We start from the raw sequence: 17839 nt of genomic DNA, 5'->3' as shown, positions 1-17839 counted from the left end.
AAATAGAGCAAGATGTGATTCAAGGGGAGAGAGTATAAAAATTTAAGTAGTGGTAAAATGCTTGTCTGATCATTTTGCCTCAGTTTCCAGGCACATAAAAAAAATAGAGCAGATTTTTCTAATATCTGATGGGACTTTTCCTTCCTCTGAAAGATTGGCTAAAACACAAAAAATTAGTAAATTTTCACTTTTCTAAAAATTGTCATTATTTAAAAAAAGAAAGGAAAAAAGGGAGGGCAGGGGTAAGAGAAAATGCACAGACAATACCACATTTCTGCTCTCAACACAGACTGGCTGATTGATCTAAAAAACTGTATTGAAAATGGTAGCCTCAGCTCCATACCAACAGCTGCTCAAAACGTGATTTGACAACAATTTTTCGCAGCTGAACACAAATTAAGTATCAGTCAAGAGAGAGAAGTCTGCACTTGGCTCGAGCTCAGTGTCAGTTTCTAACAATCTAGCTTCATTTATCATGCACCACTAATCGGAAAAATCCAGTTATCAATGGATTATATGAAAGATTAATTCAAGTTTGCCTTCCATGACTAGGTCAGGATACATATGCCATTCACTTTTTATAGCTAAGACAACTCAGAGCCTTGCTGTGATGTCCCTTAATATTCCAGAGCAAACATTCTAAATCCATGTGTACACCTGTAAATTGAAAGAACTTCTAAATGCAGCTGGAGACAAAAGGATGACAGATTTCCATTATAGATTTGGGAAAGGAAAAAGAAGAGTCTCAGCCCCTAAAAGAATAAAGTGCAAGGGTGGGACATAAATCACATTCAGAGTTCTCCCTTTCAGAATACCAAACTCACTGTCCTCCAGACTTGGATTCTGTGTTCTCCAGGTCTCTCCAGTAGTGCTGGAGGAAGCTGAGCACAGGTAAATTTTATCCAAAGAAATTTGGAAATAGGCCTACACTTCCTAATCACTGGGTTCCTCAGGGACCCTCCAAGTCTGGTGCACACCTACAAAAGCAGCTGAACACAATCTCAACCTTAGCAGCAAACCTTCCTCAGCTCCTCACCCTGCAGGCAAAGCCTCAAACCCACCCAAAACTACCCAAGGCATTATGTGCCCTGCCCCCTGAGCTGCTATTACAAAAAAATTACTTTGGGATGTCTTGAGGAGATGATTCCTAACCTGAATTAAGATCATCCTTCCCAATTTGCTGGTATTGCAGGATTTAGAGCATTACTTATTTTTTAGCTATGCAATGTCAGGCTGATTTAAACTAGTAGCTAAAGGCTATGACTTAAATTAAAAGATTAGTAGCTCAAGTCAAGAATGTGAGATACAGAGCTAGATCAGAGTTTTCTAGCTAGCACTAATGCATACAATATGACCAGGAAAAAGCATTGTCAGGACTATCACCAGGGTCTGCAGGCCAAGACAACAAAGATGAGATGAAGGGGAAAATTTCTAATGCATATATAGGTTTGTCCCATTTTCTGATTCAACCCCTGTCATCCTCCCTTCTTCTCCTACTTTCACCCTTAAAGCAAGCCTGACATCAAAAATAAGTTATAAACTTATAATAAGCCCTTCTTAGAGGTGCACATAAATTAGCATCTCTGTACTTCTGAGAATTGGGAATGCCAAGCAACAGAATGATTATCACCATCACTCAAGTTCAGGTCTCTGGTAAAGTTTGAAAGGACTGTGGCTGTTCTTAGCATGAGAATTTAGAAAAAGTGCTACCCAAGGCTACACAGCATGATGTCAGGAATCACAATTAAATGACATGTAGAAAAAATAAGGAAGAATCTCCTTAGCACAAAACTGGGCAGCAATCTTTCCTGTATGACATGCTTGACACTTGGGTGGAATGAGACCAAAACTGGTTTGAAATTTTGTTATCACAACTTTACAAGCAAAAGAAAACAATGCCTAGAACTGATCAAAAATAAGGCTTAAAGCACCTGCTGCCTTGTGCCCTTATGCTGTGTGGGTGTTAAATGCCACCACACTAATCTATTAGCACAGCAGATATAAATAGCTCAACAGTATAGAATGGAATAGAGTTTCCCTAATACATCCCAAAATGCCACCAGAGTTAATCCACAAGCACAGAGTCGGTATTGACTCCACAGTTTAAGTGCATTCACCAGGCAGAACAGAAACAGTTACAGTTCCTTTTGTCTTATTTCACACACATGGCTAAATAGAGATTATCTACCCAAAAAGAAAAGATAAAAAAAAAAAAAGAAGGAAATACAACTATTTCAGAATGGTTACAGCTAAGTCTGATACTGTTCTGCAGGGCAATGCAACAAAGCAGCTTCATGCACATTCAACAGGAATGATTCCTGCTTTGGTTCAAGAAATAAACAGCAAAGAAAGTTTAAAATTGAGACTTACCACGGGGCACCATATATTCGGAATCCTTTAACTGTTACCTCTGAATCTTGTAAGTAAATACTATTTGTCAGGAGTGACTGAACATTGTCAAAGTCCTCTGGTTTCAATTTGGACACAGAGGGAAAGCGGTAGTAATCTTGTTTAACAAGGTCTGCCATGAATTCCTTATCAAATGTCAGTTCATGATTCCCAGCAATCACTATTTTATATTCATATGGTAGGTTTCCTGAAATAACAAAAAAGAGGACTCAATTAGCACATTTCCTCCCACACCAGCGATGCCAGCACAATAAGCAGCGACAGAGTGGAACACCCTTGTCCTGTTCGCATCCCCACGCTGGGCACGAGACGCTGATGCTGCTCCTCCTCGGTGGAACGGCGTCAGAACACACAGGAACGGCACCCAGAGCGATGCCACAGCCAAGAGCTCAAATAACCAGCAGGCAGGAAACAAACCAGCTCCCCATGGTGGCATGAAACCATCCACTGCTGGTTTTTTTTCACCTGGATGTGACAGTCAGGTCTTGATCCAGAGCCAGGAGTGACCTGCAGTGAGGAACCTGGGGGTCCCAGCAGACCAGAGCCTGCAGGATGCCTGTCAGCTACGCCCTGAGAGCACCAAAGCAGACTGCTGGTTTCTAAATTATGGCATTATTTGGATTAATTTGTATTTCAGTGGCATTTATTTAAGATCTAGTCTATTCCCCAAAGCTTTAATTCATATTCAATGTACTTCTATATTATTATTATTATTTTTGTTATTATGTTTATGGCAGTATCTTGTTTCTTGCAAAAAGCACACAAGTAGAAGCAATCACGAAATTCAACCAAATAAGACAAACTAGGGAAAAGGAAAATCTGGTTAATTCATTTACCATCAGAGTCAGAAGTAAAGAATTACATGTTTTCTCCCTTCAGTTCAGGGGAACTAATACCATTGTTGGGAAGGAGGCATGGATCATGCTAAGGGAGCCAGATTTTTGGAGTTCAGAACAGATTTTCAAGCACTTGGTACCAGCAATCAGTGCCAGATCTTCCAAATAAACATACTGGGTGCTGAGCTCCCTTAAAAATACAGTCCCACAATGTGGTGTCTTCACAGAAGTTCGGCCCTTTTACAAAATCTGTCCCACTGTGACTTGCCAAAAATCACACGTAAGATTGCATCAAAGCTAACTGCTACTGCCTTCACAATAAGCCTGATTTCTTAGTCTTATATCTTACCCTTCATTTTGGTGTTTATTACTATTAATTATTTAGAAATGGTTGAGTTTGTTATGGGGATTTTTGTGCAGTTTGGGTTTTTTTCATAGAGGCAGCAAAATGTATGTAGAAATCTGTGGGTTCGTCATCTAGCTCTGGAACTCGCAACATCTGTCCCAGGGAAGACAGAATCAGAAGTCACACATTTCTTGTGAGTACAGTTCTAAACAGAAGCAGCTTTGCTAGTTTAAAACTTGTCTTTTAACTTTTGAATCTGTTTGGGTTTGGGCTCTTTTTTTAAAGTGAGTTTCACAGTAAAGCTGTAAGGATATATAACAAGATTAACTTTTTCCCTACGTAAGACTTACAGGGGAATTAGTCAAAACTTTCTGCTTCTCAATATTTACAGCACAGAAACAGGAATTACACAAGGTATGTGTGCAAACATCATCTTTGCAAAGTTAGTTAATTCTGGATAGAAAACCAAAAAGCTACAAATCCCTTGAAAAAACCAAGCAGACGATGTTTTTCATAGACACCTCACATCTGAACAAACTACAGCTTGTACATATGCATAAGTCTGTGGTGCTACATTAGATAAAAGTTGGGGAGATGCAATAAATGCTCCTCTACAGTTTTTGACTCACTCCTTTCCCACTTTCCTCCCCTTCACCATCCCTGCTGCATGCTGCAATTCATTTTCATTTTAATTTAAAAACTCTGTGTATACCTACAATTCCCACTCTCTGTGACTCCTGGCCACAAGATAAAATTGCAATTTTTTTCTTCTTGCAGGAAACATAAAAGATACCACCAGCATGAAATTTGATACACTTGTCAAAACCATCAATCCCCCAAAACAAGCTAGGTGTGATAATATTCTCAGAGAAGTAGGATGGAGAATTTAAATTCAGGTTTCTGCTAAGTTATCAACATTTGCCTGTTTTAACACAGAAAACTCTTCATCTTGCTTGATACATGTCCAAGCCTCACACTTCCATTTATTTTGATAGACTTGAGAACCAGCACGTTTTGCTGATATTATTCCCAGTTAAGCCTGGAGCATTTTGCTCAGTATTTTTTTACCTTGACATTTTAAAAATCAGGGTTTACTTTGAAGACACACAGGATGTGTAAAGGCAAACTAATGGTGACATCAGCAACTGTTAAAATATATAAAAGTAACATTATACATGTTATATAGGAACCTGACACAGACATCTCTAGGGGAAACCCAGACAGTATTTTTTGCAATTGGTGTGAAGACAGCTGTTTGTGTTTTTAGGATTAAGGAGATGCTCCACTTGTTCATTTCTTGAGAGGAGGCACTGGCAGGGAACAGCCTCTCTCCACTGCTGCCAGGGAGCCCAGGACACGGCCCTGCCAACAAAAACTAAGGACCAACACCAGGATGTGATGAATAAATAGGAATTTAGGAATTGCCTCAAGGAATGAGGCAAGACAGACCCTGGAGAAGAGCCCCCCCCCAAGGGATCCAAGTTTATCAGCACTCACCCTTGAGCTCTGGCTCAGTGGTTCTGCACCCCAGTGCCTGGGAGCTGGGGAGGAACCAGCGCTGGCCGTGGGTGTGACAGCCACCAAGCCAGGCTCCCCCTCCTCCAGCAGCCAGACCAGAAATCCTGCACTCTGTGTTTGTGCTTACTGCAATATCTGCCACAGGAAGGGCACCAAGGCCTGGCCTTGCTCCCCACCCAGGGCCCCCTGGTCATCACCTTTTTGTTCTTGCTCTCTGGTGCTGGCCCAGGAGCTTGCCATGAGCAGCACCACCCCTAAAAAGGCAAACACATCAGAAGCCAGGGCAGCAGCAAGAGGAGGTCTCATTCAATTCTTCTCTCTTCCCTGAGGAAAGACTGTCTAGCACTAATCACAGTAATAATTACCTGCAATCAGATCAGCTATTTATTCATCACGGTCTGGTTTTTCCTTCTCGAAAGGCCCTGTGGCATTGCACAACATCCACTCTCTCTGATACCATTTCTGAAATATTTTGGTGTGCTTTCTTTTGGCAAACCTGCCCCTTGTCTATAATCTGTAGACCTTATGTTTAATATGGAAACATAAACAGTCATCTTCAAAAATCTCCTACTCCACGGTAATTTAGTTTTATCTTGACCAGATTAATCTATGTGTGTCTGCATCAGTGCAACACACAGGTTGAAAGGCTTATCCTCATTTTCCTTCACTAAATTTTTGTTTTGGCCTTTATTAGTCTGATTTCCTAGCTATCAAATCTTCCATTATGCATCAGTAACATCATTCTGGAAAACAATTAGAAGAATCCTTTTCCACACTAGAAAAAGTGTGATCTGTTTGCTGGGCCGAGCACTTCAGAAACCCCAATTATTAACTCCCAGCATAATAACTAAGTTTATTTTAAATGCTTAAATGCTTAACAGGTGAGATCAAAAGGCTAAAATTACAACTACCAAGAACTACCAGGGCACTGGGTCGGTGAAGCAGAGTCACTTATACTGGAGTATTTGAAACCCATATTTATGTGTATATATACACACAGAAACACAGGGTGTGCATATGCGTATCTTTAAAGTATATCTATTATTTTGGTTAACACGTTTTTCAACGTCTGCTCTCAAGCAAGGGCACAATGTAATCACTGATCAAGAAAATACTGCAATTAGACAAGTTGTTCTGTTCTGGAAGCCAAAAGGTCAACACCGCTTTTGCTCAGATAAAGGCAACAATGGTTATCGCTGAATGACTTGTAAAAATGGAATTGTTTACAGTAAATGCATTAATCTGGGAGTCTCAGACAATTTCTGTGACTTTTGGTCTAACAAGTCAACCCTCAAGCTCCAATTACCTTTTTCCCCCAGTGTTTCACCTTTACCCCTGTGCCACGACACCTTCCTGCCAACGCAAGGATTTGGTGGGCACGGAGCAGAGTGGATCAGGGCACTGATCCAGGTGAAAACTGATGTAGCAAAAAAGGAGTGGGAGGTGGTCTGTGAATGCTGCTAAGGCAGAACTTCTATTGCTGGCTGCAACCACTTAAACCACTCCAAAGTGCCAGCTGAACAACAGACTGACTTTAAATATATCTACCACATGGGACAAGGGGGGAAGCTTGGGAGCCAGGGGGTTGTGGGGGTTTTTTAACCTACGTAAATAGTTGTTTCAGTGGCTTTCTTTAAGTTCACCTTAAGCACTTGGCTCCTAGGAAGCCTTCATCTGGGGAACAACCATTCCCATTTTAATAGCATGCTTCATGAGTGCAGTTTAGTCACACAACCCAAGTTCTGTAGAACTGCCAGACATGAAAAGGAGTGTGCCTGGCAGTGAATGTTAACTGCTGAGTCCCTATAAAAATAGAAAATCACATTATTTTTTGACTACTGTTACCTGCAAACCTCACAGGGAAGTAGGGGAGTAAGAAATAATGTGATACTAGCTGTCTATATAGTGGAAGAAACCTGTATTTACAAATAAATGATATGCAAGTGCTTCTGATGCGAAGCTCTGAATATGCATACGCATGCATTAACTAATCACACAACACTCCCATGAAACATGAAGCTTTTTTTCATGCCTGCTTCATAGCCTCATAAACCCTCTGGCCATATGCTGAGAAATAGGCTGAGAAGCCTTGAAGTATAAATCTTAGCCCCCTCTAAAAGAGGGAAAACTGTACAAGAGATGTGCCTGCAAGTGAATAATCTCAAATTTATGGTATATTGTATATGCCCCAAAAGTGCAAAACTGGTCATGGAGCATTTCCCTATAACCAACCCCATACAATTCCAGGGTTACAACATGGAAGGAGCAGATTTTGGTTTGCTCCTAAAGACTTCCAGTCCCCAGAGCTGCAGCTATTGAGAGCAGCCAGCACAGCCCACCACTGGTCAGCAGCTCTGCAACTCTCCCTAGAAACATTTCTCATGGAAAGCCCTCAGCACCACAAGGCATGGTCACTCTCCCTTCCCAGCATTTATAGCACAGTCACAACACACAGAGGCTCCTTTCTGCTTTTTAAAAACAAAGACAGAATATCTCAAAGGCTGCTGTTTCTCCTTCAGCAGCAGTAAGTTAGACTGCAGAAATAGTTACACAGACTCAAGCTTCCATAGGATAAGCTGGACCTATCCCACCAACAACCCACTTCAGGTACCAGATCCAAAAGTGGCTAAGAAAAACATCTTTTTTAAGATGAGACTGACCGACTAACTATGAAATTATTTTGACTGTTTTAACCAAGCCAGCCTTCATAAATGTGCTCAATGGAACAGCTCAAACTGGTATCAACCAACACACTGGCTGAAAACATAGCCCGTGTACTTCTGTGCAGTTTAGCCCCCTGTGTCTGCAGAAATCTACACAATGAAACAATTAAAACAAAACAAAACGAGCAGCAAATAAGAAACAGAACATGCACAAAACCAGAGCATGCTACTAAAACAGTACAAAGAGCTGAAGTACAAGATCTCTCGGAATCTTCCCAGTGAAAAGTATTCCACCATCAGTTCAGATGACTCTCTTCTTTTTTTTTTTTTTTTTCCTTCCCCTCAGTTTTGGAGAAGAAATAAACAAAGGCAAAACACACATGGGCAACACAGCAAGGAGAGGATGAATGAAAATGTAACTGTTTTGCTTTTATGCAGAGAAAACATCAGACCACAGCACAGGGAGAAGCAAAGGCTGAGACCCTTGAATTCCTGTGATAAATCCAAAGCTTGTACATTAAAGCTCCCCTTTGTTGAAAACACTGTTAGACACAACAAAACAGAAATGTTAGGTAAGTGCAAGCTCTGCCTCTGACCTTTCCCTCTGTAACCGTCAGGCTTCATTAATTTTCACAAGGCCTGACAGCTCTAGCGTTAATACTCACACTTGCGGATCGAGCCACACAGCAGGTTCAGAGTCTGCTACCTTCTCCTCTGAAACTCATGCATTAGGATTTCTTCCATGCTGGCAATGGAAAACCAAGTCTAAGAAACATTAAACACAAAAAACTACGTTACAATAATGCCGAGGTTGAGCGATAAACCCATGAAAGCAAGGAAGCACCGAGTGAATCTCGCCTCAGCGCCTGGAACTCGGCCGAGCGGCGCCGCTCGGGACACGCGGCCCTTTCCAGGGACCACGGCTCCGCCACACAGGTGCCCGATGCTGCAGCATTAGTGCTGCCTAATACCAAGTATTTCCTCTCTTCCACGAGTAAATGCAGTGAATTTTGCACAACACCAGGCCGAAAAATCCCCATGTGCAGCACGAGGCCTGCAACAGGGCCGGGCGCACCGCAGAACCTTCTCGACTACAGGTCCGGTTTAACCGCGCTCCGGCGCTGGTAACGATTCCTTGCTTTTATGTTTTTATGTCTCAACCATAACATTATTCTAATGTAAGTGTTTGTGATTAATATCTTCCTCCTGTCTGCTGAAATGAAAAATGCAGCACTACATAAGCGACAAGCTTTTGTTTCCCTTCAGTGTTCCACGGCTTCCTTAGCATTATTCTGACAGAACCTGCCCTGGGTTTTGTTCTCCAGCTTGTTTTGAACTTCACTGGGCTACTGTTATTGAAATACCTGTATTGTTTTTGAAACATAAAAATCTGCACTTAAGTTTTAGCAATCAATATATGACATGTCTTTGTTTTGAAACAGAATATGAAGTTTTTGTTCAGTCTAACCTCAAAAGCAAAAATTTAAAAAAAAAAGGGAAAGCCTCCAGATTTGCAGCTCACAGCACTGCCAACTTTAGGTGTAAAAAGTCTCCCCAAATTGACTTTAAAATCATGAAATCTGAAACGCAAGCAGCACAGATTGCTTGCTAGTCCCTGGAAAGGCTTTCTTTTCAGGCTTTTAATTATGCAACCTAAAAGATAGAGCTTTCAAGAGGAAAAAAAAAGTAATTACAAAATCACGTAACTTAAAATCAAAGGCCTGGCAGCTGTTAAATTTCTCCTTAATTTCAGCGAATTCTGAGACACCCTACCTGGAAATCACAATAGCCTTGTCTGTCCCTTTTCATTTTCACAAGTGCTTCTCGCATTAATAGGAGTTCCTGTTCCTCCCCTTTCCCATAGTAAAATACCTAAAGGACTTGCAGGTCTGTGCTGGTGCTGTGTGCCCCTTCTCAGGGATCCTTTAAGGGAAACAGTGCCCACTTTGAAAATTTAAAGAGATTTTTCAGGTGAGAAAGTCTGGCAGAGCTGACTTCCTAAACAGAATTCCCCAATATTTAGAGTAACACAGATGCATCAATGCCCTGCAGTTCAGGGTCTGCAGTGTATGTGTACTGTACACACAGAGAAACACATTCTGTTTTGTCCAACAGAACTTTAGATTTTCCTCTTGCAATCAAGATCTTAATGTAGCAGGGCTGACAAATTTTAGACCAATTTCAGCACATCATGTGGTTTCAAATGGCTGCCACCTTAAACTCAAATACTAAGGCTGAGAGCAGGAACTTAAGATCTGCCTTCACAGTGCCAGTAGGGCTAAGTAGAAATGTCCTTCTTGGACTTAATTTAGACTTAATTCAAAAGAAACATTTTTGGTTAATATTACATTAGGCTAAAACATAAAAATGAACCCTAATACTATCTAAATCTAATAAGAGAAAGGCATCTCTCTTTCAAAATTTTTCAAAGCATTCTCTATAAATGCATCACAGATCAATTTACATGGTACTTTTGCCAATAAGCAAAACAAAATCACAGGTTCCAATTGGCTTAACTCATATTGGAAAGAGCGAAGGCAAATGCTAGAAAATGCAATTACTGCAAACAAACTCCATTTTCTCCACTCAGGAGGGAATTTCAGAGAACATTTTATTGCCTTCAAATAATATTTCTAAAGGCATCAATACACAATTCTATTTTCTTTTTGGAGCCCCCCACACTATATAACCTAATCCTCCATAAAGAAATTCACCAGATTTTGAAATAATATATCGGTTGTTGATATTACCTTGTGCACACACATACTGTATCAATCTAAATTATTTTTACTCCATGAATCTTAAGAATATAAAAAACCAACTTCCACTGCCTGACAGAAACAGATCTGGACCTATTTCCCATAACATACCCTTTATCTCTGTAATCTACAATTCCAATTAAGTCTTTTTTTATTTTTTTCCCCTAAAATAAATTAATAAGTGCCACCAAAAAGGAGGTCATCTTGAGAAACAATTATACAGAAAGTAATTAAGCTAATCATAATTTACACAGACAATGTCTTGGTATTTTAATGTACATGGATTTTCACACTGCAAAAGGCCAGAGAAAGCTAAGGACAAGATTTTCCAGAAGTGAAATCTTTATTTAAAAGATAAACAGGGTTTGATATCAGTTCTTCACTACTCAGTGAAGGAAATGAGAATTATGAGTGCAGGACCTAGATCTAGATTCTGCCCCAAATTCTTCCACCTTATTGACAGAGACCTTTAAACAAGCAGCAGAACTTCCTTTTCTGCCCACAGGACTGACCAACACACCCCCCTGTCAGGATCCTCCCTGTATCTACCCACCTATCTTAATATGAACAAATAAATACACCAGCCAGGGAAACACAGAATTGCCAAAACATTTTCCTGTTTCCCACATCTTTGAGCTAGTTCCCATTATTTGTTTTCTCATCTTTAGAAGAAAGTCTCTGAGACTTACAAATGCACAAAGCAGTAGGAAATCACCTTCCTCTGTCCTGTGGCCTGGTAGAGCTGAGCCAGTACTTCTAAAAAAAATCCTTTCAAATATCTCCTTTTTTCTGCATCCCAGGAAGATGTTCAGAGCATTTCTTATGAAGAAAAAAATCCCAAAATACACAAACAAAAAGCTTCTAAAAACTGTTTTCTTTCTATGATACGTTATATTCTATATAACTTCTTGATTTTATACCTGGAACTGAAATCCTCCCTTTAAAATTATGATCTTTGAGTATATTGTTGGTAAACTACAAAACATACTGGAGCTCATAATTAACCAACTATCAGTACCAGTGTTATGTGGCTAAATATCCATAATGATAAGAGGAAAGATAAAAGCAGGCCTAGCAAGAATAATCACAAGGAAAATAAAGAGAAGAAATAAGATAAAATGTTTTTTAAATATCCCAAAGGCTTTAAAAGCATGAACTACTGCCTAAAAGCAGGACGACAGCTTTTTAATAACTCTGAGAATGTAACATTCTCCAGTGTGCTAAAGCAATTAGCTGCTTTTGAGATTTTACCCTGTGATCAAGGCCTGTGCTTTTATTTGTAAACATTAAAGTATAAGAAGCAAGTTTGATATTCAAAGGTAGCTTTAAACATATTTTCACATGGCAGTGCTGATGATTGTTGGGAATTGTCTCTTCCTTTTCTAAGCAGGAAGGGCAGAAAGCTTGAGCTGAACTCCACTTCTAGAGTCCAATATCCAAGTGACAGCATGGATAGTACTGTGCTCCAGAACCACCTCCATGATCCTTTTCTGAGCTGTTTATGGAGGTAAAAACACAAAGAGAAAGTGCACAGAGAATTCAAACAGAAATTACAGTCAACTGCAATATCCAGGCAGGTCTTCAGGAACCTCCAGCATTATTTTCTGAACCCCGTGTTTAAATTCATTATTCTAAATAAAGCTAAACATTCCATTATAGTCTTTCAAGATGAACTTGGATACCAGGAATCTCCTGAGCCCTGTAAGGAAATTCCTTTTAATAACCCAGCTCACAGAGAGGTTTCTTAGCTACTAAGAGACACAACCAAATCACTCCAGCTGTATCATGTTATTACAAGGAACTGAATTCCTCTTATGCAGGTTTTTTTCCTGGCCATACAGAATTCCCTGAGCAGGAGGATACAGATCCCTTCCTTGTGAGTTTAAGCACAGGGACAAACACTAAACACTAAAAGGAGAGAGAGAAGGAAGCTTGAAGGCTGAGAAGGGTTTAGAGTGTTAACTACAGACACTGGCACCATTGATTTCTGAGTTCTCTCCCTCACCCCTGCTACTGTTTCTTGCCACCTCCTCTTTTCTACTGGATTTGCAGAATTTAAATTACAAGAGTTTATTGGTTGTAATTTATGTTAGAGCATCCCAGGACCTCACAACAGACTGTTCAAATTCATGCTGAAGTTTTTTTTTAAAAAATCCAAATCTCTGAATTTCATTGCAGAAAGTTACATGCTGAAATACCTCCTAATTGTCCTTCCAAAGGCAGGACAAAACAGAAAAATGAAAAACAGTGTATATGTAATGTAAACTCCATTCTGCAATAGTTTGCATGCTTTTATTTGTGACAGAATTCAGGTAAAACTCTTGATCTTTACTGCCCCTGTTAAAAGGAGACAGGGCCTCTGCTGCTGCCATCTCTGCTCTTCAATAAGGATAATTGTTAAGCCACTAACCTAGGAGTGAAATGGTTTTAAATCAAGTTAAATGAATGTGTGTGATATCTACTGTACTTATCATTGTGCATTTGAATTTACAGCAACATTTTCCATGGAAAATCTGAAAACTGAAATGAATGTGAAAAGCTTGAAAATCTGTATGATGCAGCATTGATTCTTCAGTGCAGAGAAGGACACTGAGAATTCTGCTCCACGAATAAATATTTCTCTGTAATTGAAAGCTATGGTTAATTGTGGGAGCATGCAATTTTTCACCTAGTGTGCCTCCTGCAGAGTAGGGTCTCTCTTGACTTACCCATTTTTCTAGCCTTTAAAACAAAAAATGGGATGAGAAACCTGCTGTAAAAAGCCATGATATGCAGACTAAGTTTTGCTGAATAACACGACAACTACAGTTCATAAGAGCCAGCCATGAGGACAAAGCATTCAGAGAGCAGCTATTTCAGTCACTTAAGACAAAGGTAACAATTTATTCCTTATTTACTCTCCTTTCTGCTAAGGTTTTGCCCTCTCACCTTGCAGGCAAGCATCATTGTTTTGACAGCTGGTCTCGGGGAAGCAGTTGTTTATGAATAGCTGTATTGCTTCCACTCTAACCCTACACACTCTGCTAACTCAGCCTGGTGCCAGACCCCTTCCAGCACCAGGGCAGAGGCTCTTCCTTCCCCTGTCCCCCTGCAGCCTGGGTGCCCAGCAGAGCAGGGCATCCCCTCCTGCCTTTCCTGCTCCAGCTAATGGCACAGGACTGTCATTTACAGCAAGGAGACAGCAAATGGGGAGTGGATTTCTGTGCACTGTGGATTACTGCACATGGGGTTATGAGGGGACATCAGTTCAGGACCTTTACTTTACTCTCAGGACCACAAGTATGGCTACAGCTGCATTATTTTGCTCCCAGCGACCACTGAAACTTGTAGCAGGGACAGAGGAGAGAAGGAGCAGCAAATTCCAAGCTCAGGAGACATCTCCTGCACAAAGCTGCAGCAAACTTTGTGTCTGCCTTACAGCTTTTCTGCTCATCTCTCAGTAGCGAAGGCAAATGCCAAGTGCTGCTGAGGGAGCAGGGAGCCTTCAAAGTAACATATGGGGAAGAGCAGCTCGGGGAAAAGTAAGGACATGTGGGTAATTTTTTATCATTTGCAGCTCTGTTTTAAACTAAGAACCCTTTGTGTTGGCTGGTTACACCAAAAACATGTAATGGCTACATTCAGGAGAAAAAGAGCTACTGCACTGATACCCAGTAATGTGAAAGCATCTGGTTCATTAGAAAAGATGCACATAATTCAGAGGTCTTTATGGTTCACTTACTAAAATTACAGGAAATTCAAAGTGCAGAGTGTTCCTGAGCCCTCATTTCTTAATTTTATTAACTAGAGAAGAGACGAAGCTCTGGAAAAAGCAGGTAAAAAAGAGCAGGTCCAGTACTCTATATCCCTGTGCTCTTTGTAGTTCTCCTTCCCACCCCCAGTTTGATGTTCTTTTGCTCTCCCCTGTGCTGGCTTTCCACAGCCTCTGTCCATACACTGCTGTCCCCTGGTGTGCTGCTCTGCTCCTTCTCCACTAAAGGCACCATCAGCAGCCAGAGAGGCTTTGGTGGCTGTCACCTCTCAGCTGGGGATGAGAAAAGAGCCTGGAACAGCTCAGAGGCACTGAAGTGACCTAAGCCTCAAAGCCACCACAAACCCTGAGAAACTCCCTTCCCAAAGCTGTGGAAGGGCCACCACAAGCCAGCCCAAGGCTGAGCCCAGCCTGGTGTCGCAGGGTGAGGCAGCACACCCACAGCAGGGCTGAGGATGCTGCCTGTGCTGCAGAGCAGGTGCCATCATTCACTGCCATGCCCAGGAAAAAGAAAACAAAAGTTCCTTTACCTCTGGGGAAAGGGGTTCTCTTCTCCTTTTCCTCCCCACCAGTGGTACCCCACAAATATAAACACCCATCCTCCAAAAACAATATACTCTCTAAATAGAGGCAATTTAGGTTTGAAGGTCTCCTGGCAGGGGTGGATGGGAGACATGGAGTTGCACAGGTCTTTCTTTCACAGCCCTTTTGTGCCAAGACACCGTTCAGATGCAGGGTTTGCCCAAACACTCAGCCTCAGCCCGCTGCAAGAAGCGGGTTAATTAACAATCTATGCAGGCTGGTTATAGCCAGCAATAATCAGCTCTCTGTTTTTCTTTAAGAAAAAAAATAAGTCAGTAATTCTTGGAACATTTATTAACCCCCTAGTACAGGCAATTACTGTAAGATAAAGGTCTGCCAGTCTTGCATTACCATAAATTGCTGCATGTTGCTTTTCTATGGTGCAGTAATATCCACAACCAGTGTGAATAAATGCTAACATTTGAGTTCTAAGCTTGATTCAACCCACTTGATCAAACATTTTTTTAGCAGGTTTTCACTTTCAGTGGCTGCTGGGCCACAAAAAAAAAAAAAATTATTATTTTATACAAGCCAGGATGGTATTTCACTGACAGACTGTTTTGTAGCTCAGTTTAAGGTAATCTCACATATTTCCTAACACGCAGAATGGAAAAGAGAAAGGCGGGTGGGAAGTACAAAACCCAAAGATCGTTCCTGCTGTCTATTAGGTTTTGTAGTCACATACAACATAAAAAAATAGTAGCAATAAAAAAAAAAAAAGGCTTTGTAATAGACAGAACACTGCCAACCAGCTTTAAATTGAATTACACAGCCTGCTAATCTTTATGATGAAATAAAATTTCTTTGAACACTACACATTATACTAAAATCTGCAGTGCTTTCTCCTCAGCCCCAACCCCTCTCTGCTCAAAGCAACTTCCTCCACCCCAAAACCATTGTTCTCTCCAGCCTGGAATGTGATGCTCTACTAAGAGAAAGACTTATTTTAATTAGCTATTGCTAATATGGAGTGCACGGTGTGAAAATGTAGGAGAGAAGTATTTTTGCACTTTGTATTTTTGATGTACCATTAAATTTGCAAGTGAAGAAATAAACTGATGGTGTACAAAGAACTCATCCTTCGGCTGCTCTCCACTGAAATCATTCTCATTACAATATCTGGCTGTGGCAGCAGTACAGTGGAGGGAGAATCTGATGAAAATGTCAATAAAAGTTTCTGTTTCAGTGGCATTAGGCCTGGTCAATACAACAACCATAAATCTCTTTTCTGTTTCAAAGCGGATTTGCGAGAAAGGGGGAATTGAAAGGAAGAATTATTTGGGGTTTTTATAAATTTGGTTTGGTTATGGCTTGTTATAAGAAACCTGATCATCCCCTCCCCCCTCCTAAGGCAACATTAGCAGCCCAGATCTAAGAAATGACCAAGCAATTATTGTGATTGAAAATCCATTCAAGAATTGTGCAATACTTTGCAGTGTTCACTGGCTCCTTTCTTTCATTGAAAATTACCAAATGAATATATTAGTTTAAACTTACAAAGAGCCACTCACTCCAGAACATTATTCTCTTTGAGAGCACATTTCACCTGAGCCAAGTTTTCTAATGGCTGTCAAATAACACCTTTATATTTGGTTTGACTGACCACGGCAATTCGTAAAGAGAATTTTATACTTTAGTAGCAAACACTGTTTAAAAACTCTCCTCTCTACAGACCATTAGGAGATAGCAAAAATAGATTTTTGTGAAAGCTCTCTATGAAGAATTGCCAGGAATAACAAAAGCAGAACAAAAAAGAACTGATCAGATATGAATGATCTTATACTGGTCCTCAGGCATAAATTCCATTTTAGTCAGTGGAAATTTTACTACCTCAACATTCATTTTATCCAACTGCTTCTATTTTACCTTCTAAGTTACACTTCTGGGGTTCTGTTTCCCACAAAGCATCTAATATCTGACCCAGAGCAGAGGATAAATACGAAGAAGCAGCAATAATATCCATGGCACAAAAGGAGAATTTTGTACCTTTTCCTACTTTTGTTTTCACACTGCACTATAGACTGCTACATCAAGAAAGATTATTGAGCCATTACCAAAAATCCATGTGGTTGTATTTTCCCACTACTTTATAAATATAATAAAACAGAACATTCAAACTATTCCTGTATTCCTCTGAGAAGAAAAAACAAAGATAAAAATTAGCAATAATATATAATAAAAAGGTATATGCAAATAAAAGCAGAGCACCGATTATTAATTCAGGCAAGCGATATGGGAATTGGAAAGTACAAATGGGAATTTAACCATGACATTAAACACAGCTCGAATTAGAACAAAAAAAAAAGGAAATATTCTTAAGTAGTAATATGGCAATAAACCCTAAATAAACTAGGAAGAAGTTTTTTTTAAACTTTATGGAAAAGACAAGAGTGAGATACATAACCCCGAGAACTAAATCAATTTACTAAAATCAATTTACAAAATCAGTAAAAAACCCACAAGTCCTCAGCACCAGCTCAACCTCTAAACAAAAATTATTCAACAAAATATTTCCACCCCACCCCAGTGTCTGAAGCCTGAGGAAACTTCTCACCAGGGCCATCACAGAAGACAGACTTGTTTCCAAAACTGGACTAATACATTTTCCAGGGAGCTTTTTCCCTCTCTCCCAGAACAGCTGTGCAAAACTCACACATACTCACAGGATTAAAGCTACCTCAGCATTTTCTTTCACTTGCAATGAATGCAATTTTTTTTTTTTCAAGTGCTCAGAGTTTTGTTCATCAAAAATGGTATTTTATGTTTAGTCAATTATTCATTCTAGCTATAACAAGTAGAGCAATATAGAGTTCAAAATATGCTCCAGATGGTAAAAACACAAATCAGAAATAAATCAATTTATAAAAAAGGAAGAGATTTGTTTTTATTGCCATAATTTAGCTTTAAAATATTCACAAGCTTCCTTCTGGCTCTAAATTACCCCAGTATACTTTGAGCTAATACCCTTCTGAAGC

At 40.1% G+C, this 17839-nt stretch overlaps 1 protein-coding gene and 1 long non-coding RNA gene across 5 annotated transcripts in view; one reads left to right on the top strand and one right to left on the bottom strand.

The window, feature by feature from the left end:
- The window catches only part of MPPED2 (metallophosphoesterase domain containing 2), a 102753-nt gene that overhangs the window by 43821 nt on the left and 41093 nt on the right, over positions 1 to 17839 (bottom strand). For all 4 annotated transcript variants that reach the window (XM_086892480.1, XM_086892482.1, XM_086892483.1 and 1 more), the window contains one exon: positions 2371 to 2596. In XM_086892480.1, coding sequence (XP_086748606.1) covers positions 2371 to 2596 — 226 coding nt within the window. The remainder of the gene's footprint in view (positions 1 to 2370; positions 2597 to 17839) is intronic.
- On the top strand, positions 8436 to 14868 carry LOC111930442 (uncharacterized). Its single transcript, XR_015287857.1, has 3 exons — positions 8436 to 8869; positions 11922 to 12038; positions 13025 to 14868. It is a non-coding gene; the product is annotated as an uncharacterized LOC111930442 (long non-coding RNA).

This window comes from Cyanistes caeruleus, chromosome 6 (assembly GCF_971803275.1).
Source record: "Cyanistes caeruleus chromosome 6, bCyaCae1.hap1.1, whole genome shotgun sequence".
Classification (NCBI taxonomy): Eukaryota; Metazoa; Chordata; class Aves; order Passeriformes; family Paridae; genus Cyanistes; species Cyanistes caeruleus.
This window is presented reverse-complemented; position numbering and strand designations above follow the sequence as displayed.